This window comes from Rosa rugosa, chromosome 2, assembly GCF_958449725.1.
Source record: "Rosa rugosa chromosome 2, drRosRugo1.1, whole genome shotgun sequence".
In the NCBI taxonomy this organism is placed as follows: domain Eukaryota; kingdom Viridiplantae; phylum Streptophyta; class Magnoliopsida; order Rosales; family Rosaceae; genus Rosa; species Rosa rugosa.
Window position 1 is genome coordinate 62,372,556 of NC_084821.1, and position 23,086 is coordinate 62,395,641.

The 23,086-nt window shown below is 39.4% G+C and overlaps 3 protein-coding genes and 1 non-coding gene across 4 annotated transcripts; 3 read left to right on the top strand and 1 right to left on the bottom strand.

Moving 5' to 3' along the window:
• The first annotated feature begins 1,201 nt into the window (after positions 1-1,201).
• On the top strand, positions 1,202-7,684 carry LOC133729149 (homeobox-leucine zipper protein ATHB-14-like). Its single transcript, XM_062156633.1, has 18 exons — positions 1,202-1,985; positions 3,183-3,342; positions 3,617-3,732; positions 3,821-3,911; positions 4,022-4,117; positions 4,236-4,349; positions 4,467-4,550; positions 4,710-4,865; positions 4,948-5,022; positions 5,107-5,213; positions 5,306-5,495; positions 5,607-5,795; positions 5,899-5,979; positions 6,097-6,231; positions 6,326-6,651; positions 6,797-6,908; positions 6,998-7,147; positions 7,346-7,684. Exons 1-18 carry the CDS (start codon positions 1,777-1,779, stop codon positions 7,490-7,492), a joined length of 2,538 nt encoding a protein of 845 aa, XP_062012617.1. The 5' UTR covers positions 1,202-1,776; the 3' UTR covers positions 7,493-7,684.
• A 5,893-nt stretch (positions 7,685-13,577) lies between these two features.
• On the top strand, positions 13,578-13,668 carry TRNAY-GUA (transfer RNA tyrosine (anticodon GUA)). Its single transcript is given in 2 exon segments — positions 13,578-13,614; positions 13,633-13,668. It is a non-coding gene; the product is annotated as a tRNA-Tyr (tRNA).
• A 64-nt stretch (positions 13,669-13,732) lies between these two features.
• Positions 13,733-16,081, top strand: LOC133729151 (kxDL motif-containing protein LO9-177). Its single transcript, XM_062156635.1, has 3 exons — positions 13,733-13,869; positions 14,767-14,919; positions 15,738-16,081. Exons 1-3 carry the CDS (start codon positions 13,754-13,756, stop codon positions 15,838-15,840), a joined length of 372 nt encoding a protein of 123 aa, XP_062012619.1. The 5' UTR covers positions 13,733-13,753; the 3' UTR covers positions 15,841-16,081.
• A 1,174-nt stretch (positions 16,082-17,255) lies between these two features.
• On the bottom strand, positions 17,256-20,307 carry LOC133729150 (DNA-damage-repair/toleration protein DRT111, chloroplastic). Its single transcript, XM_062156634.1, has 2 exons — positions 19,240-20,307; positions 17,256-17,802 (listed from the first exon to the last, which is right to left on the bottom strand). The coding sequence occupies exons 1-2, from the start codon at positions 20,104-20,106 to the stop codon at positions 17,506-17,508; spliced, it is 1,164 nt and encodes a 387-aa protein (XP_062012618.1). The 5' UTR covers positions 20,107-20,307; the 3' UTR covers positions 17,256-17,505.
• Positions 20,308-23,086: the final 2,779 nt, after the last annotated feature.

Sequence of the window (23,086 nt, forward strand, 5' to 3'; positions counted from 1 at the left end):
TCATGGATGGGTTGTGTTAGAGTAGAACTTTGGCCAGTACACTAGTTGTTCATCTGGCGTGCAAATGTTGGAGTAATTATATAGGGTGATCATACAGCACCTATCGCTGGTGTGTTATTTCACTCCACTTTCAATCTTTTCATTTCGTAACAAAAACTCTAAATTCAAAAAAAAAAAAATCTAAAATTTAAATTTTTATCTTCATATGTTTTATTTTTGCGCGTAACAATATTTGAGTGAAATGATACACCATTAACACTGTATGATAAATACACATATTTTAGTGATTCATAATGGATAACAACTTAGAACCTCATGCTTCTTGTCACGTATCAACAGTCAAAGTTAACCCCAAGTAACTTGAATCAAGACTCTCTTGGCAAAACTAAAAACCCTAGGATCATCCATGATTCCGGGTTCCCGGGTCACACCCACCCACCCACCCAAGTCCTCTGTCAGCAATTGCGTTACAGTAGCTGTGTCCCATTTTCTGATATCCTCTCTGCCTTCACGCTTCCCATGCATGCGTGTACCCCACTGCTCTCTCTCTCTCTCTCATGCCTACCTCACTCATACGTACATACATACATCATTACATATCATATACACATGATACAACTACATCCATACATACATGCAGATACACAATCCCCCACTGTTCCTTCTCCCCCGCTACAACCTAAAAAGGTCTGTGTCACCGTTAGACCTTCCCGTTGCAACAAACTGTACTCCATGAATACACTGTTAAAGCTCTGCAAAGCTTGAACTAGTACAAGCTAGAACCTATCATTTTGACAGCTATTTGACTTGACCGGAGAGAGAGATAGAGAGGAACTGATTAGCCATTTTGTACACAAAACATTAATACCTAATATCAAATCAAATCAAGCTAACGAGAAAAGATGTAAAAGAAAACGTCTGTGGTCTGGTTTTTGGTGTTTTGAAACGGTGTCAGGGCTTCGGGTCTCTCCCGGCCACGACCTGCTCCTGCAAAGTCGAGCAGGCTCACATCATATCAAACTCCGCTTAGCTCCTGCCGTCCCTCATTTAATTTTATTCTTTTCCTTTTTCTCTCTTAACGCTCATCACATCAAACACACTTATTGAGGTTATTTAGAAATCAGAAATAAAAGAAAGATATAAAGGTTGCATCTTTTTGATTATTTATTGGTTGGTATGGGGAGAAAAACCCAATAGGGAAAGGAGGAGAGAAAAGGACAGGGGGTTTCTCAATTTTTCAATTGGCTCTTTGTTTTCTTCTGCTTGCTTTCTCTGTCACATACAAACACAACCCAACTCACCACAACAACAAACACACTCTCTCTCTCTGTGGGTTTTTTTCTTTCTTGAGATTTGAGTCTGGAGGAACAAAACCATAAGCCACTGTGGAGCTAAGCAAAGCAAAAGCCTTTTACCACATTTCTCTCATTTCACTTGCTGGTTGGGTTCTTTGTCTTTTGAGAGAGAGAGAGTAGAAAGCTGGAGATCATTGAGTCATCTGATGAAGGATAGAGGAGGCTCTCTTGGTGGAGAGAGCCTGCCCACTGATCACAATTACAACAAAGAAGAAGAAGACGAAGAACACCAGCTATTCTAGCTTAGCTTAACACTCACAAAAGCACCTTTCTTTCTTCACCCATTGTTTGTTTCTGTCCAAAACAGTTAGCTCTAGCCCTTTTAAGTAGTTCAAATCAGTGAGAAAAAACACTATCTGGGTCTCTGTTTTTCCATCTGGGTTTTTCTCTCTTGGCTTAGATTTGGTTTGCTTCAACTTGCATGGCACTTGTTATGCACAAAGAAAAACACAACCAAATGGATTCAAGCAAGTATGTGAGGTACACACCAGAGCAAGTTGAGGCCTTGGAGAGGGTCTACTCTGAATGCCCAAAGCCTAGTTCTTTGAGAAGGCAGCAGCTGATTAGAGAGTGTCCTATTCTCTCTAACATTGAGCCGAAACAGATCAAAGTCTGGTTCCAGAATCGAAGGTATAAACAAATCAGAAGCATTTGTATACCATTTTGTTTAAAATGAGCTCATTTTGTTGGGGTTTGCTCTGCCTTTTGTTCTTGTTTTTCTTTGATTTTACCATTTTTATTTGGTACATGGATCTCAGACTCAAGATTTTTCCTTGTGTTTTTTTGAGCGATGAGTTGGTTTTTGTGTTTTCAACTGAAGAGGAAATGTGGGTTTGGTTTCAGAAATGGTTCTTAACCGTTTGCAAAAGCAGAGTAAAGCCAGAGTTTCTTTGAGGAGAAAAAGACAACTTTTTGTTATTTTATCCTTCTTATTTAATAATGCAAATCTAAAGCTTCTCTTTTATTTTTGAAGGTTCTGTCTTTAATTTTCTCATTTAATTTGCATCTCTGTAAGATTTAATTTCCCTATATGGAAATTTCTTTTTGGTCAGACATGGAGTTTGTTCTTTCTCTTCCATTTTTATATTTATTTGGACTTGTTTGTTTGTTTTTGGATAGATGACAATTTTCTTCTGCAAACGGGTTTCTGTATATTTTGAGAATACAATTGAAGGAAAAGGACAGTTGATTTTAACTTTGGATGAAAATCCTTGTTTTATTTCACTACATTTGATTTTTGGGTCTCTCTCTCTCTCTCTCTCTCTTTTTAATTCCCAAATGCAAGCAGAAATTCCTATTATTCTTGGGTCTTCTTTTTAATCTGTGTAGAAACCCAGAAAGGCGTGGTTAAATGTAAATATTGCTTTTGCGTCTTTTGGGTTTTTAATGAAGGATAATGACTTCTCAGTTCACTTTTTTGGATTGGTATTCAATTATTTTGGTTCTTTCTATGTCTCACTGTTTTCCAAGTGTTTGTTGTTGTTGTTGTTGTCCTAAACACGCTCAATTAGTACACAATTCTTTAATCTATCAAAGATGGATTCTTCGGCCTAGTGTTTTAACACTGGTCCCCATGAATTAATGGGAATGCATTAACTTTAATCTGAAATCTGAGCTACTCTGGATATTTTTGATGCTACTCTGATATGAGAATTTTCAGCATTTCAAGCTGTTCATATTATGCTGCTTATTATTTATTATCGTCTGTAACAGTTACATAATTTACATTATCTTAAATTAAACAGCTGCTATTGTAATCCTTTTATATAATCAACTGGAAAACTATTGTCTACCTTACATCTGCTTATCTTTTTCTTACTGAAATAGATGCCGGGAGAAGCAGAGGAAGGAATCTTCTCGACTCACAACAGTGAATAGAAAGCTGTCTGCCATGAATAAGCTGTTAATGGAAGAAAATGACCGCTTACAGAAGCAAGTCTCTCATTTGGTTTATGAGAATGGATTCATGAAGCAGCAACTGCATACCGTAATTCCCTCCACCTTTACTAACCGCCTATTTTAGTTGTAGATACTCCACACTTAACTTTTTGTTCTTCCTTGCACATATAAAGCTTTTCTGCTTCTCCTGGTTTTACATTTATACTTGCTTCCTTAGATTTCCCTACCTATTTCTTTAAACTGGTTGTTCATCGTTTACCAAGGTTTAATACCATCATAGGCTCTGCCGTGAAAGTAGTGGATATACATTCTAATGAGGTTAATGAATCACATTCTAATTTTTCTTTTCCTATTGCAAGCAGGCATCTGGAACGACCACAGACAATAGCTGCGAGTCTGTGGTCATGAATGGTCAGCACCAACAACAGCACAACCCAACTCCCCAGCATCCTCAAAGGGATGCTAACAACCCAGCTGGGTAAGTAATTTTTGTCCTTGGATAAATCAGTTAAAGCAACTTGGTTTATGATTTAGGAAAATGAATAATATTTTATATTTTATTTCAGTCTTCTAGCAATTGCGGAGGAGACCTTGGCAGAGTTCCTTTCCAAGGCTACCGGAACTGCTGTCGACTGGGTCCAGATGATTGGGATGAAGGTAATAATTTATCTTCAATCATTCAACATGCATAGATACGTGCATGCGCTACTGAATTGATTACTTTTATATCAACTTCTAAATCTAACTATCCCAGTAATAATTTTCAGCCTGGTCCGGATTCTATTGGAATCGTTGCTGTTTCCCGCAACTCCAGTGGGGTAGCAGCACGAGCTTGCGGTCTTGTGAGCCTAGAGCCCACAAAGGTACATATCTTCTTCATTTTTCCTCGGTTCATTTACATATGTTTAGCATTTAAAACACTTTTTGATGCTTCTATTATTTATTTTCTCTGTCTAAAATGTATGTTGACTTACACTGTAGGTCGCCGAAATCCTCAAAGATCGTCCATCGTGGTTTCGGGATTGCCGTTGCCTTGATGTACTGAGTATAATTCCTGCGGGAAATGGTGGAACAATTGAGCTCTTATACATGCAGGTCCGTTTTTGTGAATTGGTGCTTTCTCAATGCATGTATCAGGAACTGGAATTCTTTTAAAATGAGCTGTTGTATGCTGCTTAGTTTTCTTAATCGTCACATGTTCTTCCCTACCAGACTTATGCACCTACAACACTAGCTGCAGCTCGTGACTTTTGGACGCTAAGATATACTACAACATTGGAAGATGGGAGTCTTGTGGTAATTCATCAACTTAATCCTTTGTATTCTAAGATGGGGAAATAAATGTGGGGCACATTCTGTTAAGACATAAGAATTGTGATTACTTACCTCAGTTTAAAATCTCCGGAGTTTAATGGGACTATATTGCATCTTACCATCTTGAAATTCCATTTACAGGTATGCGAGAGGTCATTGACTTCTTCTACCGGCGGCCCAACAGGGCCCCCATCTCCAAGTTTTGTGAGAGCTGAGATGCTTCCTAGTGGCTTTCTTATCCGACCGTGTGAGGGTGGCGGCTCCATTATTCACATCGTTGATCATGTCGATTTAGATGTGAGAGAATAGCTGATTAGCATTTGTCCCCTTCACTCTTTAGTCTATTTAATTGCCTTAATGAGTGCCTTTATGTGTTTAGGCCTGGAGCGTTCCTGAAGTTCTCAGGTCACTTTATGAATCATCCAAAATCATTGCTCAAAAAATGACTGTTGCAGTAAGTATTACATACAAAAGTCATTTACATTCTAGTTTATTCTTCCTTTTATTCACAATTTATCTTCGTAATTTTATTGTTCAGGCCCTGCGTCACATAAGGCAGATAGCTCAAGAGGCCACTGGAGAAATTCAGTATGCTGGGGGTCGCCAGCCTGCTGTATTGAGAACTTTTAGTCAAAGGCTCTGCAGGTAAGCCCTCAGAGACTCAGTATCCTCTCATGATTACTCTTCATCTACTTTCATAATAATGTTGCTAAGAATTTTTGGAATTGGGTCTACAGAGGTTTCAATGATGCTGTTAATGGATTTGCGGATGATGGTTGGTCCCTTTTGGGTAGTGATGGTGCGGAGGATGTGACCATTGCCATAAACTCGTCTCCAAACAAGTTTCTTGGTTCTCAGTATAATGCATCCATTTTCCCATCTTTTGGAGGAGGGGTGCTGTGTGCCAAGGCATCAATGTTGCTGCAGGTATGGCATGTGAAAGTTCATGGCTTTGAATTATCTGGGTATGAATTTCTAGCAACATTTATTTCTGCTTGCACCGATAATTGCCTTATGACTGTTCATTGGGGTGTGCAGAGTGTTCCTCCTGCTTTGCTTGTTCGTTTTCTGAGGGAGCACCGATCAGAGTGGGCCGACTATGGGGTTGATGCATACTCTGCTGCATGTCTTAAAGCTAGCCCTTACGCAGTTCCTTGTGCAAGACCAGGTGGCTTCCCAAGCAGCCAGGTTATTTTACCTCTTGCACCCACTGTGGAGAATGAGGAGGTAATGGCTATCATCTATCATCCTCTCAAACTTGTTTCAATCATTCCAGATCAAACTTGGGTACTATTCTGCTACTAAATGTCTACTGTTCACTCTTGTGCAGTTCTTAGAGGTTGTTCGGCTAGAGGGTCATGCTTACTCTCCTGAAGATGTTGCTTTGGCACGAGATATGTTCTTATTACAGGTTAGTATTACTGACTCTTGAATATATATATATACACATACGTAGATTTGAAATTTCAATTCTTTTATCATCATGGACTTTCTTATTAACACATTTTCCTGATAAATACTGAGGCAGTTGTGCAGCGGGGTTGATGAAAATGCAGTTGGTGCCTGTGCTCAGCTTGTGTTTGCACCTATAGATGAATCATTTGCTGATGATGCTCCTTTGTTGCCATCTGGTTTTCATGTCATACCGTTGGATGCCAAAACAGTTCAGTAACATCTCTACTCTGACTAACCTTACAGTATTTTCCTGCATCTATCTGCTGTGAGTATAATTGATTTGTCTTTTTTCTTTGTTGCAGGACGGACCAACTGCAAATCGCACATTGGATTTGGCCTCTACGCTTGAAGTAGGAGCCAGCAGTGCTCGCCGAGTTAACGAGGGTGATGCAAATAGTTACAACCTTAGGTCAGTTCTGACCATAGCCTTCCAATTTACATTTGAGAATCACCTGCGCGACAGTGTAGCAGCTATGGCTCGCCAGTATGTGCGTGGTGTTGTAAGCTCTGTTCAAAGGGTAGCTATGGCTATTGCCCCTTCTCGTCTCAGCTCCCAAATGGGACCAAAATCCCTTCCTGGTTCTCCTGAGGCTCATACTTTGGCACGCTGGATTTTCCGAAGCTACAGGTACAACTCTAAAATGATCTTTTTGGCCTACTTGCCTGTATTATTGGGCAAATATCTGTTTCCGCTGGACTAGGCAACCCCATATCTTAGCAGTGAATGGTCCTGTTTAGTTGCACTTCCCTGAACATTTGGTATTATTTTTCAGGATCCACACTGGGGCAGAGCTCTTTCGACTTGATTCCCCATCTGGTGATGCTGTTCTGAAGCAGCTTTGGGACCATCCTGATGCAATCATGTGTTGCTCTGTGAAAACAAATGTATATGCTTTCTTTCTTCTCAATATAAGCCAACTGAATGAAATACATGTTAGTACATTCTCAACATGGTTGTTAAAATATAATTGCAGGCATCCCCAGTGTTCACTTTTGCAAACCAGGCCGGACTTGACATGCTTGAAACAACTCTTGTGGCCCTCCAAGACATCATGCTTGACAAGATTCTGGATGAAGCTGGACGGAAAGTTCTCTGCTCAGAGTTCTCCAAAATCATGCACCAGGTAATGACGCATACCTACTTCAATAGTTGGAGTTTGTTGTGCTTAGAGTGGATAAATGTGCATGACAAATCCCAAATCATATATTGGACTTCGTCGGGTTCTGATCTTTGATTTATAGTTTGCTTTCTCTTATGTTGAATTGTTTGCTCATAGAGCAACTTTGCACCCGTTTCTAACCAAGTTTTCTGGATCTTTCAGGGGTTTGCATATCTGCCAGCGGGAATATGTGCTTCTAGCATGGGCAGACCGGTATCTTATGAGCAGGCTATTGCTTGGAAAGTTGTTAACGATGATGATTCCAACCATTGCCTGGCGCTCATGTTCACAAACTGGTCTTTCGTGTGATGGCGATAATAGATTCCCAATAATACTTATGCTATCTATTAAGTTATGTACGTAGTTACTTTCGAGAGTACTTTAGACATATTTATCTTAATGTAGCCAGTAGCAGCAGAATTTAATGGAGACTCTCAAGTCTCTACTATGGATGCTTATAATTAATTTGGCTGAATGAATATGAGTATGGTTAGTATGGAATTGCAGTCTACTTGTGGCATCATATTACTTCATGTCTCCTAACTCTCATTCAACGAAACCCTACTTATTTTTACAGTACGTAGTACGTTCTATACTAGTCATTGGGTTCGGCGGTAAGAAAGTTAATGAAGCTGAAGTATCTGTGTCCTTAATAATTCGAACAAAAAATGTCCCTAAAGTAGAGGCAAGAGTCTAGGAATTTACCTTGGGGGTCCCTAATCAAAAATTCATAGGAATCAACTAATCAAAATCCATAGCAATCAATAGACTACTGTGAAGGGTTTCAGATAGGTCTGCTGACAAGTCATTTTCCAAGCAGTAGAAGCCATTACTATGGCTTTAAACCCCAGTCTGCTGCATTTCTGCAGCTCTATCTCTATAGGAAGGAGGACAAAAATTTCATGAAGGCATTAAATCCAAGGACAAAACAAAAGGAGAGACAGAGCCCTTACCAGCTTACCTAATTAGGCTCCATCATAAAGTGCAAGGCTATAATCAGCTTGCACCTGTCTGATTCAATAAATGAAAGACCTCCCAAATCTATGAAACTTCAGAATGATGATGATGATATATATATGGAGCAGCAGATCACACTGTGATTTTGACTCAAACCAGATGCATGTATCCCCAAACTGGTGTGGGAAAGTTGGATCATGACTAGCTATTATGAGCACTAGCTATTATTAGCTTGAAACAAAAATTGAAACCCAGAGCAACTTGTTACTTATTTCAGTTTAACAATGAAAACAGCTACCCAACTAGAAATAAATGTGAAGGGTCTCATCAATAACCACACCAGCCAGCAGTTTAACTGTTTGTAGTAAAATTGGATATGTAAAATTCCAAGTCCATGGTATTTGAAAATCCGTTCAAGAAAATCAGCAGATGTCACCTGATGGATTCTGGGGTATTGGTCATGTGGAGTTCAAGTCATAAAGGCCGTACCGGCGTGGCTCCAAGTCTCCAACAGTGAAGTCATTAGGTCCCAGTCGTCTGACTTTTCCTAATAACCCACGAATCATGGATCATAAATTCATAATAATGATATATGCAAAATCAAAATCCATTCAGAAACTCAAGCCTGTTTGGTATTTAGCAACAGTACAAAGACTAGAATACCAAAAAAATGAAACAGTACCAAGTAGGCAAGTAACCAGATGTACAATGATGATTTTACATTAGGGCAGGACCAATTGCAATGATGCGCCCTCCCTACACTTTTGTTGTTGCATTTCGAGTCCTAAATTTCAAATTGTTGTTGAATTTGTTTGCTTAGTGTCATGCACTAATTACTCGAACACAACTAATTACGCTATTTATCCCATCACTAATTAGCTAGTCATGTGTCCCCAATTTACTTGAGAATTCTTTAATTACTCAAGTGTACGTCACTAATTTCATCCTTTATTACATCACTCTTTAATTCATTATTAAGTATTAACTTCATTCTTAATAATTTTATTTCCGATTTTATATCATGTAAAATTGTAAATCATATTATCTAACTTAATGTAAACTCTCATATCAGTCAAAGTATATAATTCTTAGTTATATAATACAAGTATACGACAAGAAAATTATGCATGTTTTCAGACGTAATCTAATTCTAACTCATTTCCGCGCCATAAATCACCGTTTCAAATAACACCGAGAGCATAGAAGTGAAAACCTATTTACCATTCCTAAATAACCAAAACTTCATGGACCAATATGCAATAAATAAACTTAAGGGATTAATCACACTGCAGCAAGCCAGCAACTACTCCAAGAATCAAAACCACACAGAGTCCCATAATTTGAAAAAGAGGGACCAGAATCGTTATTTCTGTTGTTAAAGGGATTCAGATCCATCAGTGGACCCGAAAAGAATCTCAGTCGCTCTCTCATCTCATCGGCTCATCCTTACCTTCTCTCTGTCACCTCACAGAAGCTCGCAGAGCTCACAGACCTTCAGAGCGTGCCAATGGCTACCATACACACAGAAGTGCAGAACCCTCAAAACCCTAGAAATAGTCAAGGAAGATGACGACACAGATTTCCCATTCAACACCCAGCCAGGTCACCATCAACTCTGTTTGAGCCACGTGTACATCCCCTTCAATCAAAAGGCGTGCCCTTAAACCCATGCCTGTGTAGTGTGTACCCTCTCCGCCTTTGGTCTCTGCAATGCTTTATTGCCCCTCTACGTATATTGCTGTCTTGTATATGCTACCCTGTTCTGCCGTGGCTATCCCGGCCTGTGGTAGCTAGACAGTAAAAGACTGCAGCTACTGTAAAACCTAACTCGTAATTAACTTCTATCATGTGATTTGACAAGGGATATCAAAGACACCGCCAAATAAAGGCTACTGGTTTTGGATCTTTTTGCTTGGATTCGGCAAATTTACCATAAGAGTGTAAATATGTGATTGGAGAGCATCAACTAAATACCCACCCCAGTCTTGTCATGTCCATTCGTGCCTGTTTTTCACGTTACTGGGTTCAGTGTTTCACATCTAATTCAAAGTTTAAAATCGGGAAATTTCCATATAACATCAAATCAAGTAATTCCACCATCTCTTTTACTAACTTTATAGAGAAGTTATTGCACATGTTGACGTGTGGGAGTAAGTGGCAAATTCATGTGTTGATGATACGGTAATTACCCTATTTTGATGTGTTCTTCAGATTAATTATTTATATAAACTTTTAATAAGAACACAATTGTTGATTAAATTCCACAAAGCCTTCAAATCAAAGAGGCATACATTCGATCAACTAGTTGTATTTTTCTGCCGAGGAAGAGAAAAAGGATTTGAATACACCGTTAGTATATTTGCAACATGTTTCTAATGAGCACAAAGTTATAATCTGTGCTATTTCTTACATTTGAGTAATTTCTGAAAAAATCTAAAGCTGCAATTTACTTCACGTGATTAGCACTTTCTATCCCTTGATATTAATTTACACTCTCCACTGGTATGTAACTTTTTAATGTAATCAGCAATAATAACTACATTAGTTTTACTTTCTCTTAAAGGGGTTAAATGTAATAACTAATAAGGGCGTGTCGCTACTATTTCCCTTTCCGAGAAGAAATCTGCTGTCCCTAATACCCTGTGTCAAACCTGTTCCCATGCATTCATTGGTCCATAAAGATTAAGAAAATATTTTCTTAATCTTTTGTTCCATATTTTATTCTTTGTGGACCAATAAATGCATGGGGACTGGTTTGACACAGTATTTTTGGGGACAGCAGATTTCATCCATACTATTTCCATATAAAAACCATGCATGCATTTATATGCACAACGATACCCAATGTAGGGTACGTAATAATAATAACAATCGTGTGTCATGCCAACCATGCCCATACATCATTCATCTTCAAACATGTCATACATGTATACATACATCATGAATGGGGAGTCATATTGGGACACAGCAGTTACATGGGTTGGGGATGGGGACCCTGCCCCCTGGCGCGACCCCTCTTTTTAACCTTTTCATCGTTTTGAAGAATCGAGGTCTGCGTTTTTTTAAAGGGGCGTGTGACTGACTGTGTGAGTGCGAAAGGCACTGTAAATTTTCGAGTCTCGTGCATCCTTCCTGGCTAATCCAAGCTCTAAGTTTGCGTATTTCTTATTCTCATTGCCAGTAAAAAGTAATATTTATTGACATGATCTCTCTATCTTTTGGTGCAGAGTAAATTAAAGCAACTGTTCTCGCATGGAGACTCCCAAACCCTACTTTCCACTTTTGTTAAATTAAAAAAAAAAAAAAAATTGTTTTATTTATTTATTTATTTTTATTCCAGGTGAGTGGAGATTCAGACCTTTCAGCACAAGCGTGCCCTTGAAAACCCTTTAGTGAAACTGTTTGCTTCTTCCAACAACAAGAAAGATCACTTTAAATGGACGAAAGAGATATTAAACTGCAAAGATCCCCGGCTTTTGAAACCCTAGCTAGACACCTAATGGTACCCAGGGTTAGGATTTTGCTGAATTGACTGACTCTGAATTAAAGAGATTGAGATCTAGGATCTTTTGGTTGTCGCAGCTCTATAAGATTTGGTAGGGTGGCATATACCTTGTTAGACTATCATGATCTAAGAGGGATTTCAGGGTGTACGTTTTAATTGTAAGTGGTTGGGGTTTGGGGTTTTGACTGTGGGGAGTTGAAGTTTACTTGTACGTTTTGTAACATGGGTTTTTGGGGGATTAGGGTTTTAGGGGACTGTGAGGGGGGTTTTGCTGTATTGTGGGGAAGCTGCAGACTATGCACCAGTAGCTAGATAGGATTATAATGATGAGGACCATGAGGTAGGTTTTTTGGGTTTGGTAATATTGGGGATTTTGTGGATGGGTTGGGGGATTTGTATGGTGGATTTTGGGAAATAATTATTGTGGAGTTCCTTTAGATCTTAATTAAGGTTTTGGACCAAGCAAGAAGCAAGTTTATTTAATTGGGTTCAGATTTCAGACCTTTGCATTTAATATTCAACTAATACCCAATGAATTTCAATGTATTTATGTTTGTGTTTTTCTGGAGGGACATGTATATGTTTGTAAATAAGCTATTTGGATAAAATAAAATTTATTATGACTACTATTTATATTTGCCTTTCTTGATGTATGAAGTTCGATTATCGATTCCACATATTCTCTCTAACACCCTCGGGAAACCCTAAGACCCTCGGTTGCCATCTCCTTCTCGTCTGGCGGCGGCCGGCGTCGGGACTAGCCTCCTGCTACACCGTCGTCATGGTTTTGCTGCCGGACGGGAGATCTAATGCCCCTGGGTTTGTCGAAGGGTTTTGGCTCGAGGTTTCCGTCCAAAAGTTCGGCTGGTAGGGTGCGAGGGGTGCGCGTGCTTCACGAGGCCGGTCGTCGATTCATGCTGCTGGTTTTTTGGGATCGACGGTGGCCATGGATCCCGATTGATGGCTGTGCGGTTGCAGGGCCTGCAGAGATGGGTCTTCTGTGCTGCTGCATGTTGCGGCGGCGTTGGCTGTGCACGGCTTCGATCGCCGGAGAGGGCGTGGCAAGGTGGGCGCAGTGCCGCAGCGACGTGGGTCAGGCGGACCTTGACCGGACGAGTGCGGTACGACGGCGTGGTGGAAGGGACACGGTGGACTGGCCGAACCAATGATGGGCCTGGTGCATTCCTTGGTGGACTCCCTCTTGGGCTGGAACTGTTTGGGCTGGGGTCTGCCCTAGTCCATAGCTAATTTGGGCTAGGGTTCTGCTCTAGTCCATAGCTAATTTGGGCTAGGGTTCTGCTCTAGTCCTTTGCTATTTGGGCTAGGGTTTAGGCCCTTGGCCCAACCCTATGTTTTTAGGCTATGCACTTTTGTTTTTTTATTTTGTGCCTATTTTACTATGTATGTTCATAGTTTCATAGGCTCGCTGAATAAGTGAGCACTGGTTGTCTAATGAGTGGTGCTAGCATACCACGTCCTAAACTTGTCCTTGGTATGGCAAGGGAAGGTATGTATCCGTGCCATTCTGGCTTGAGTATGAATGAAATTGATGTTTGGTTCAAAAAAAAAAAAAAAAGTTCGATTATCTTTTTTAGACATGAAATTTTTCTAGTGAAACTTATACATATTGGAGTCAATGTTATGGGATCATTATTGATCTAACTATTGAATCGTAAAAAATTAACATTGAAAAAAGTCAATTTTTAGACACGGAAAGCTCTTATGATCTCATTATTTACCAGTCCCAGAAGAAATGCTTTTTTTTTTGGTAATAGAAAACGAAAGCTTCCAAAAAGCCCTATTTTGTTCATAAATATAAATAAATAAATAAATAAAGAAGAATAGTAATATTGCATTGTTCTTACAAGCACTTTTACCCTTACCTTTCCTCTTCTATTAATAAAACAATTGTTCGGAGAGGAGTATCAACCACCGACCTTAGCTCAGTTGGTAGAGCGGAGGACTGTAGTTGGTATAACCATCAGATATCCTTAGGTCACTGGTTCGAATCCGGTAGGTCGGAAACTCTTTTTAATTTCAACTTTTTTTTTTTTGGTTATAATCCCACGGGGCTTAGTGATAGATAGTTGCAGAGAGTGATAGGTGAGATGGAGCAGATTGAGAAAGAAGCGATTAAGGAGGCATCAGTGGAGGTATCAAATGAATTCAAAACCCTAATCGATGCCCAGGATTTGGATTCCCTCAAACAACTGCAGCACCTCATGTACGTATTCTCTTCTCTCTTCCGCTCACTCAGCTTAAAGTTTTGATCTTTATTTGTTTCTCTGATCATATTGCTCATTAAAATTCTCTAATGTGAAGCTGTAATTCTATATTTTTATATTTCTTAATTGGGTATTTGTAAATGTTGAAAAGGAAGAAACTTGATTGATGCTTTGTTTTACTGTGTATTTGTGTAATGGAGATTGAATTGGATTGATGAGTCCTTTTGGATTAATTGTGCTACTTTGTAATTGATGGTAAAGCAGTGTGTTAGATGGGAGAAAAAGTTTAATTTGTATCAAACAGTGAGGGAATGGGATAGCTTTTGCAGTTTTTGCTTCTAGTCTTGAATGCTTGTCACTCCGAAAGATTTAACTTTTGCATCTCTGCTCTTAGAGGTTATCTGTGAAAAAAATGATGCAGACTAGACTAGACTACCATAGATTGTTTATGACATCGGTTAAACTACAGAAGTGAGCCGGTTCATCCTTTACCTTTATCTTACTTACAAGCTAGCAGATATTGATGCTAGTTGAAATATGCAAGTTGATGTCCATGTCATCAAGCCATCATTTTTCAGTCTCCATATTGTAGGAAGCTAGGATGGAAGTATTGCCGTTGAAACTTTATTTCTATTATCAATTACTTCAGTTTTCATATATATTACCATGTAAAGGGATTGTGTATATTTCTTTCACAACAAATTAGCACTAACATGATGTGGTATGTCAGAGTTAAGTTTGCAGCTTATAATGAATGGGATATTGAATTTGTTTTACTTTCTATATTGTATGATTCATGGTTGATCTCTTGTTGGCATTGGTTGCTTAGTTTCCTTGCATTTTGTATACATGTATTTGATTTCTGTTACACATTTCCTTTCCCTCTTTGATTGCAGATTGGGGAGGTTGCAAGATGGCAACGCGGTCCTGTCACACTTTAATGAAGTTTCAGAGAACTGCTTTGCTGAGGTTTCTGGAGATTTCTCTAAAAACACACGCCTCTTACGGTCTATGAAGTCTGATCTTGAATACATATTTCAGAAGTTAAGGTGTGATCATTGCGTTCTCTTTTCTTATTTAGAGTACTCACCCACATTTGTGTATTGCTATCTGGCTAAACTGTTCCTTGTTCTGGCTCTTGATGGTAACTAATCTGGAGATTCTTTCTGGCATATGTAATTGAATTTTGAGTATAGTTTCTTACCAAAAATGAAAACAGAAAGGAAAAAAGAAAATGCCTGTCAAGTGTATCTGTAAAAATTCTTTAGCTTGTACATATCCTAGATAGTTAAAGCCTTAAAGGGGTTGAGATTGTACCGCTTTCTACAGTTCAATTGGTGAAATTTAAGAACATATCTTATCCTACAAAGCTAAAAGGTCACAAAGACACACCATGCACAGAAGAACAAACCAGGCTGATCCCTGTGGATTCATGTAATTACTGATTTCACAACTTCACAAGAAAATGCCAGTTTGGTCCTAGCAATTTCATCTTTAGTGTATTTGAGATTAACTTTGTATGGCCAAAGGTTCTGAGTCATTTTAGTATCAAGGATAAGCTATATATCACATACTTTTGTCTTTCATTAACATGCACTTCCGCATCAAAGCTTAAAAGTATAATGGCATACCTTCTTTTCTGGAAAAATTTACCTTCAGGGTCTAATATTTAATTTGGTAGTGATTTCATTTCAGCCTCTATCCATTTTGATGATGGACGAGGTTTTGATTTACCTCACAGACCTTGCTCTTTGTTGCCAACCCTCTAATATAGTGATTACTTGTCTTATTCGTTTTTTGGATAGAAAGTTCTTGTCATATTCTACTACTAGGGAATGACACAGTCATTTTTGTAATATGATAACAGGAGCATGAAGTCAAGAATTTTGGCTACCTATCCAGATGCATTTCCAGATGACTCGAAACAAGAAGTACATGACCAAAGACCAGACCTTGAAATGCCACTGTGATGTTGGAAAGGATATTCAAGTTTTCTTTTGAATGCCCAGCGCAATTTCCATCAGGGTACTAGAAAGCATAGTCAAGTTCTGTAACATTAGAAAGCATGTTCAAGTTCTGTAACCCGATTACTTTCGTTTTGGTTGGTGTGGTTCTGTGTGAATAATTTGGTCTGCCTCAGATGATGTACCAATATCTGTATATGATTTGACCGAAAATGAGAAGTAATCCAATTTGTGAGCATTGTATTGATCTTCTGTTCTCAAGATTTAATTACTAGTGATTTAAGTTTATAGCCCCTTCTAAGTTCTTAAAGCACCATATAGAAATGATTGTTTAAAAATACAAATGAAACTTCTGATACTCATTTACGTTTCAGAGTTGCTGAACCCCTCCCTATGCGTGAAATTGAAACATGCAATTGTGACTCTTCACACCTTTTCTTTTAGTCTCTCAGTGTCATGCAAAACGAAGATACAGTGCATGCAGACTGCAGAACCATCGCCATTGGCTACTCCTAGCCGCGTGGCTCTCTCCCACCTGTCCGATTCCTCACCGACTCCAACCTACAAAGCTCTGTCTGAAAGCTCACACTTTTCATTCCCATTTCCGTTTATTATTTGGGGTTTAAGAGAGTGAGCACAGAGCACCAGTAGCAGTTGGAAATGGCGGGAACCAGCGGGAGTGGGAGGAGCGAGAGTGAGAAAGAGAAGACAAGGATACGGGAGAGGCAGAGAAGGGCCATCACCACTAAAATCTTCCATGGTTTACGCAAACACGGTGGCTACAAACTCCCTCCTCGCGCTGACATCAATGAGGTCCTCCGCCATCTTGCTAAAGAGGCCGGTTGGCTCGTGGAACCTGATGGCACCACCTACCGCTCTAATGTACCTGCTCAATCCTCTCCTCTCCTCTCATTCCCTTTCTTTTCTTACATTATACTCTGTTAATTTGTTCTATTGCTATGTGAAATGCGAGAGAAGGTACTGAATTGCTGTCCGGCTTGTGGGATCTCCAAAGCAAGCACTGCCGCAGCAATAGCAACGCCAACACCGAGCAGCAGTGTGGTCATGGGTGGTGGTGAATGTTCGACCACAGCTTCGCCACTCCGACTCCCTGAATTTAACAGCAGTGGCAGTGGCACGCACTCCATCTGCCCATTGCCCCTCATGTCCGAAGGTGAGCTACACCACCTGCCGGAGGTCAGGGCGTCCAACCACTCCACACCTATTGCTTCACCTCACTCTTAGAACTCATATTACACAATTTAGTGTTGGTTTTGAAATGCAAATTCTGTGGGGATGCAGTGTGCTGTGGTAGAACAACCCACTTTATGCAATCAAATCTGTTTCAACAAGGAAACCTGGTTTTTACAAAAACAGGATCCCGCCACAAATGCATTATGATAAAATTCTAATGAATAGAATTTCACAATCAAAATTGGTCAAGCACTAGAGCTTTGCGCAATTATAACATTTGCTTCACCTCATGTAGTTTATAGTTATAGTTACATCAGCTTGATGTCCACAAAAGTAAAGCTACTACAAGTTTGGATGCCACAACTGCCAGCAAGTAACATTCTAACTCTAGCCATGGCAATGTGAATCCAAGACTACCTTGTATTTCTAGTAACTCTACAGATGAAGGAAAGTTAACTCGCAGACAGATTCTGTAAATCAAGTGAAACCAGGGATTTCTCCTGGCATTGGAGCCAATTCATTGTTACCAAACCTCTCCTCATCATAGAATGAGGCACGGACCACTCTACCTCCAAAATATCGACCATCAAGGTCAACCAATGCTTTGGTTGTTTCTTCAGGTCTCTCAAACTGCACAAAGATTCTTACTGCTTCATCCACTGGGAAGTTTGGCTCTGTTATCTCAAATATGAGCACCCGGGTCACTGTACCATACTTTGCACACTCTGATGCTACTTCATCTTCTAACTCGTCATCCACCTCACCCGGTCCCACCTTCAAGAATAAAGGACATCACGTCAGCTTCACATTTCTTGATTAGACAGTCACATAAACAAGCAGGAAGATATCATTATATTTCCCTCTTTAGCCTCAATGGTCTACATGCATTAATTGTTTTCAATAATAAAGGTAAGTTCCGAAGATTAAACTCATCAATTTCCTAAAAATCAAACAATATTCTAGCAAGTTGTTTCTCTCAAAGTAAAATTGCAGGGAGAACTCATCCTCAAAATTTATATGGAAGATGAATGTATAAAGTCTGTACAAAGTTACAAACCTTTACAACATTTTCAGGGAAGGAGAACTAATCCTCAACTCTTTAGACATAGGACTACCTGGAATTAGTGATGATTATACTCAAGGTCTACCTAAGGGACACTATTGGCATACAAGATAGAAATAGTGGTTGAGATTATGGTTAAGAAGAGACTAGGCCTGTTAGTTAACAATACAGTTAAGAAATTTCGATGCAGGCACGAAAGAGAACAAGTCACCACAGTATCTCAGAAACTTTAAGACAGTCTTCAAGCTTGGATCATATGAAAAGACCTAAGAGCTGACTCATGACTTTTTAAAAGGAAAAGAGTTCGAGCCACCACAGTGAATCAGAACCTGTAAGACAATATTCAAGCTGGATCATATGAAAAAGACCTAAGAGCTGACTCATGACTCTTTAAAAGGAGAAGAGTTCGAGCCACCACAGTGAATCAGAACCTGTAAGACAATCTTCAAGCTGGATCGTATGAAAAAGACCCAAGAGCTAACCGCTAACCTCACTGCGATTCTAGATGTGATTCTACATATACAGCTCTTGGGTCCCTAGAGTACAAGGGCAACATGTACAGCCCTCTGGAGAGTTTATAGACATATCACCGGTAGTCAACAAAGTTAACTTAATAAAGCAGTCTAATTGATCAATTTAGGGCCAAAAGCTTGAATGTATAAGATAATGCTTTTGTATGTTATACTAGATAGTAAGTTTTAAGCATAAAATGAAGAATATATATGTATTAGAAACAAGTACATTTCAGAAAGTGTTCTGTAGTAAACTTACATATTGTTCACTTCTTCAGCTTCAATACACATTAGTTTATATAGAAGCAACTGAGTCTATATTAACTAACATGTGTATTGAAGCTGAAGAAGTGAACAATATATAAAGTATACTAACAGTGGATTCAACTAAATCTGAATTTCTGGTTTGATTTAACATCAGCTTGTTTAGAGTCAAATAAGAACCAGGAGTATCCACATATTCATCCTACGATAACACTAATGCAACATGCCAACAATCAGACCTACATTGCAAACTCTAAGAATTCAAGCTACTGTAAATCGCATATTGCATCATCATCAGTTCATCACACAAAGAACAAAGTAGCAAACTTTCAAACAAATGCATAAAGCATCAATGGTAAACCATACACATACCATGTTTCTAAGCAACAATACCCGAGTGGGTGGCCCATTAAGATTGACACCCTTGGCCTTCTTCTCCGGCTTTGTTTCACTAGCATTCACAATCACCCCGGCTCTCCTATCCGTCTTCTTGGCCATCAAAGGAGTAGTAATCCCCTGCTCTAGCTTCCCAAGCCCCTGCCCCTGCTTCCACCCCATTTTCGCCATCATTCTCTGAGCTGCAGTCATTTGACCTCCAGCTCCCACACCCAATCCTCCACTCTCCGACTTTCCTATAGTAAAACCATCCGCATTGCTCGGCGGAGACGGTGACCTTGGAGCTTCCGGCACCGCCGCTGAGCCACTCATCGCCGCCCTCCGCCTCCACGCTTCCTCGCCGGAAATGTTCAGCCTCGAATCTCCGAAATCCCTATCCCTATCCCTCTCTCTTTCTCTTTCTCTCTCCTCCCTCTCTCTCCTCTCCTTCTCCTCCTCCTCCTGTCTTCTCCGATCGAGCTCTCTCCTCACCTCGGCCTCCATCGCCTTCTTCTTCCTCTCCCTCCGGTACTCCTCGTAGTCATTCGGCCTCGCCGGATCGTACTCCTCCAGCACCGTCGACGTGACGCCCACCAGCGCCGGCTGCACCGACACGTCGCTGTGCATCACCGGCGCGGCCACCGGAGACGCCGCGGCGATTTTGGAAACCGCCGAGCTCGCCGACGGTTTGGGCTTGGTCTGGGATTTGAGGATCGTCTGCGGTGGCGCGAAAATCGAAGAGGGCTTGCGGAGAGTCTGGGGCGCCATTTTGGTGCTGCTCGACCACACCGTGGAGTTGGTGGGTTTGTTTTCTTCGTCCACCGACGACGGCGGCGGGAGGTCGCCGTAGAGCCCGCCTAGCATTTTTTTTACTGGGCTCTTCAAAAACCTAGAAAAGATTCAAGCTTTATCGATGGATGTGAATTTTGGGGATTGGGGATTAGGAAGAGAGGGGGAAATTGTTGGGATTAGGGTTTCGGGGGTTTGGATTAGAGATTGTGTCTCTGATTCTCTCGTCTTCTGCAAAAGGGTACACTGAAGAAGAAGCTATTTTACATATTTACTGGTATGGTCGGTTTGGGAACTAGAATTCGGCTCCTTCGTAAATTTATAATTTTTACTTTTTACTTTTTACTCAACCAAAATAAAATTTAATCTTTACATTTATAGCTTCTCGGCTCAATCAGAAAAAAGGATTGCATCCCTAACTAATTGTAAATTGATTCCCTTCGGCAATGGGGAGGCCCGCTGGTTCCGACGGTCTCGGGCTCTGTTCCGGCGTCACGGTAATGGATATCTCCGGCAGCCGCAGCGGCTGAGATAGTGAATAAAGTTGCGCTAGAGATACTAAAGAAAGTATCGCCTCACTTTTATCCATAGGATCAAGAGCCGCCGACAAAAATTTGATTCCTATAGTTAATAGTAATAGCATTCTTCAATTTTAGGAGAATGTGAGTTTTTACTCCTACAATTAGTTTCGAGCAGAACATTTATTTGAGGAATTAATCCTCATTTTAACTATTGGAAATCAAAGTTAAGCTTATCTCTTAGCCATTCATCCTTCATTATACTCTCCATGTTAATATCTTGAACATATATAAGACAAACGTGTAATGTTTGAAAAAAGCGAGCTGAGATGTAGTAATCCTAAATAGTATACCATATCTATGGGCTGATTATACGAGTATTGCACAAAAACATTATATGCAATCTAAGAATTCCTAACGTTTTAATTTTCTCCAATACCTTAACAAAGTATTCCAAAACTGAAGAAAACAATAATAATTAGATCAATGTCACCCTAGTATCAATTAATGTATTACAGGGAACAATTAGTTAGCTTACAACTAGCTTACATGAGAAGGTGTTCGTAGCAAACTACCAAGTCTTTAAATTAGTCCATATCACATGACATACATTTTGTATCAGCCAAACGAATTGAAACAAGCTTGGTGTTGGACTATGGTCACACACATAAGGTGAGGATTGATGAAGGCATGAAGCCATTGAATCCATTGAGCATCACATATATGTCATCATGCCAAGAGTACTCACCGCCGGCCCTCTTCTCGATTTAGATTGCTGGACTAGGTATTTAAGTTGTTTGATCAGAACATACCTGAGATCGAGCAAATGGTTTTACTGGAAGTAGAAGTTTCTGTCATTAGTATGAACTTGACGAGTTTGTTCTCAACACCAATGGTTAATAAACATCGAAAGAAATGAGATGAACGATTGCACATTTGCACTTACCAATAGCTAGTAATAAGATTAAACTAGTTATAGACCTGAAGATTGAAGATACTGAAAACACTTATGTATAAGTCTAGCTAAAACACCATAGGTGATCGATGTATGATATGTAGTATCTGCATTGCAGACTGAAAAAAGAAGAAACAAATATTATGTACTTGAAGTTAAATATTGCGACACTATGAACTTGGGATTTGGGAAGTGATCGGAAAAACTTAGCAGCTATATTTAGTGGCTTGACAGATTTCTTAGGTACACATCAACTGCCTGCTCCCGCTAAGCTTTGGGGTTTGCATTTACTATTTAGTAATGTGGAAGTTGAAGATGTCATAATTTGATCAATCGTAAGTAGAACAGTTGTTACTTGACTTGTCATCTACAATAAGCTAAGCTACAGTACTACCTATACAGTGAAAGTTCTCATCATGCTCATGCAAGCAAGTGATGCTAACGATGGCTACGCTCGAGTAAGCAAGCGAGGCGAAGCACATGGAAAGATGTGGTGTGATTTTCAACTCCATATGAACCAACTGCAAGCCTATGTCCAAAATCATAATTTTTACCCAAAATTTTGGATTATAGCACACAGTATTTGACCAAAAAATTAATATTCTTATTTCCTCACAATTTTTTTAATTAATAAATTATAATTTTTAAGCAATTTTTATAACTAATAATCTTTAAAAATCTCGACTTTTTTTTTTACGATATCCAAAGTAAAAAAACTAGGATAATCATTACAAAATAATCGGGTCCAGATTTTTTAGGTCTGTCAATCGTAAAATCATGTCTTACCAATGGTGAGATTATGGCATGTAAGAATTTCAATAAAAAATGGTGTCGATAATGTTTTACATGCCATAAGTGCTCGCATGACACCTCCAAAGTGTCAAACCATGTCAAGGCTTTTATTCTTGAAATTTTTTTCATGTGATCATCTCATTGTTAAAACATGATTTTTAGAATGTGCTCCACTAGATTAACCTCAAAAATCTCAAACGTATTTTTTTTTACCGATTTTTTTGGTTTTTTGACTTTGAAAAATTAAAAAACGTAGAAATGAGGGCATCAATCATATTCGGAGCATCTCCCAACAGAAGCCCTACAAATCTTGAATGAGATAGCAGAGAAGCAGACCACCATGCCTCACCTGATTCAAGATTGAGAGCAGAATCAAGTAAGCCCTTCTCTCCCTCTTGTAAATCCAAGGCATGGACCAATTTCTTGATTTCATGTAGTTTTCGAAATGTTTACCTCACAGCTAAGAGGAAGCAAAACAAAATCGGGTCGAGGTTTCTCAAGTTTGTTAATTGGAACGTTGCGCTTTACTAATGGTGAAAGTATGTCACGAAAAATTTTCAACAACAAAATGATATTGACAATATTTGATATGTTTCGATATGCCATGACATGTCAAAAATTACATGCCAAAATCAGAATATACTAGTTGATCTTTCTTTCATATGAGAATTTGCAAACAGTTTATGAATATGACTCTTAAAACCTAGAAAAATCAAAATTGATTGCAGAGCAAGAATAATATCCTAAAGCAAGTATGTTTATGGAGTAATCAAGCACCATGTTAATTTTC

Bases quoted from the DNA above. Each gene is read 5' to 3' on its own strand.
- LOC133729149 (XM_062156633.1), top strand. From the start codon at position 1,777: ATGGCACTTGTTATGCACAAAGAAAAACACAACCAAATGGATTCAAGC. The intron at 4,118-4,235 runs GTACATATCTTC...CTTACACTGTAG, and splicing joins TGAGCCTAGAGCCCACAAAG to GTCGCCGAAATCCTCAAAGA. The intron at 5,796-5,898 runs GTAATGGCTATC...ACTCTTGTGCAG, and splicing joins CCACTGTGGAGAATGAGGAG to TTCTTAGAGGTTGTTCGGCT.
- LOC133729151 (XM_062156635.1), top strand. From the start codon at position 13,754: ATGGAGCAGATTGAGAAAGAAGCGATTAAGGAGGCATCAGTGGAGGTA. The intron at 13,870-14,766 runs GTACGTATTCTC...CTTTGATTGCAG, and splicing joins AAACAACTGCAGCACCTCAT to ATTGGGGAGGTTGCAAGATG. The intron at 14,920-15,737 runs GTGTGATCATTG...ATATGATAACAG, and splicing joins TACATATTTCAGAAGTTAAG to GAGCATGAAGTCAAGAATTT.
- LOC133729150 (XM_062156634.1), bottom strand. From the start codon at position 20,106: ATGCTAGGCGGGCTCTACGGCGACCTCCCGCCGCCGTCGTCGGTGGAC. The intron at 17,803-19,239 runs GTATGTGTATGG...TTATTCTTGAAG, and splicing joins TATTGTTGCTTAGAAACATG to GTGGGACCGGGTGAGGTGGA.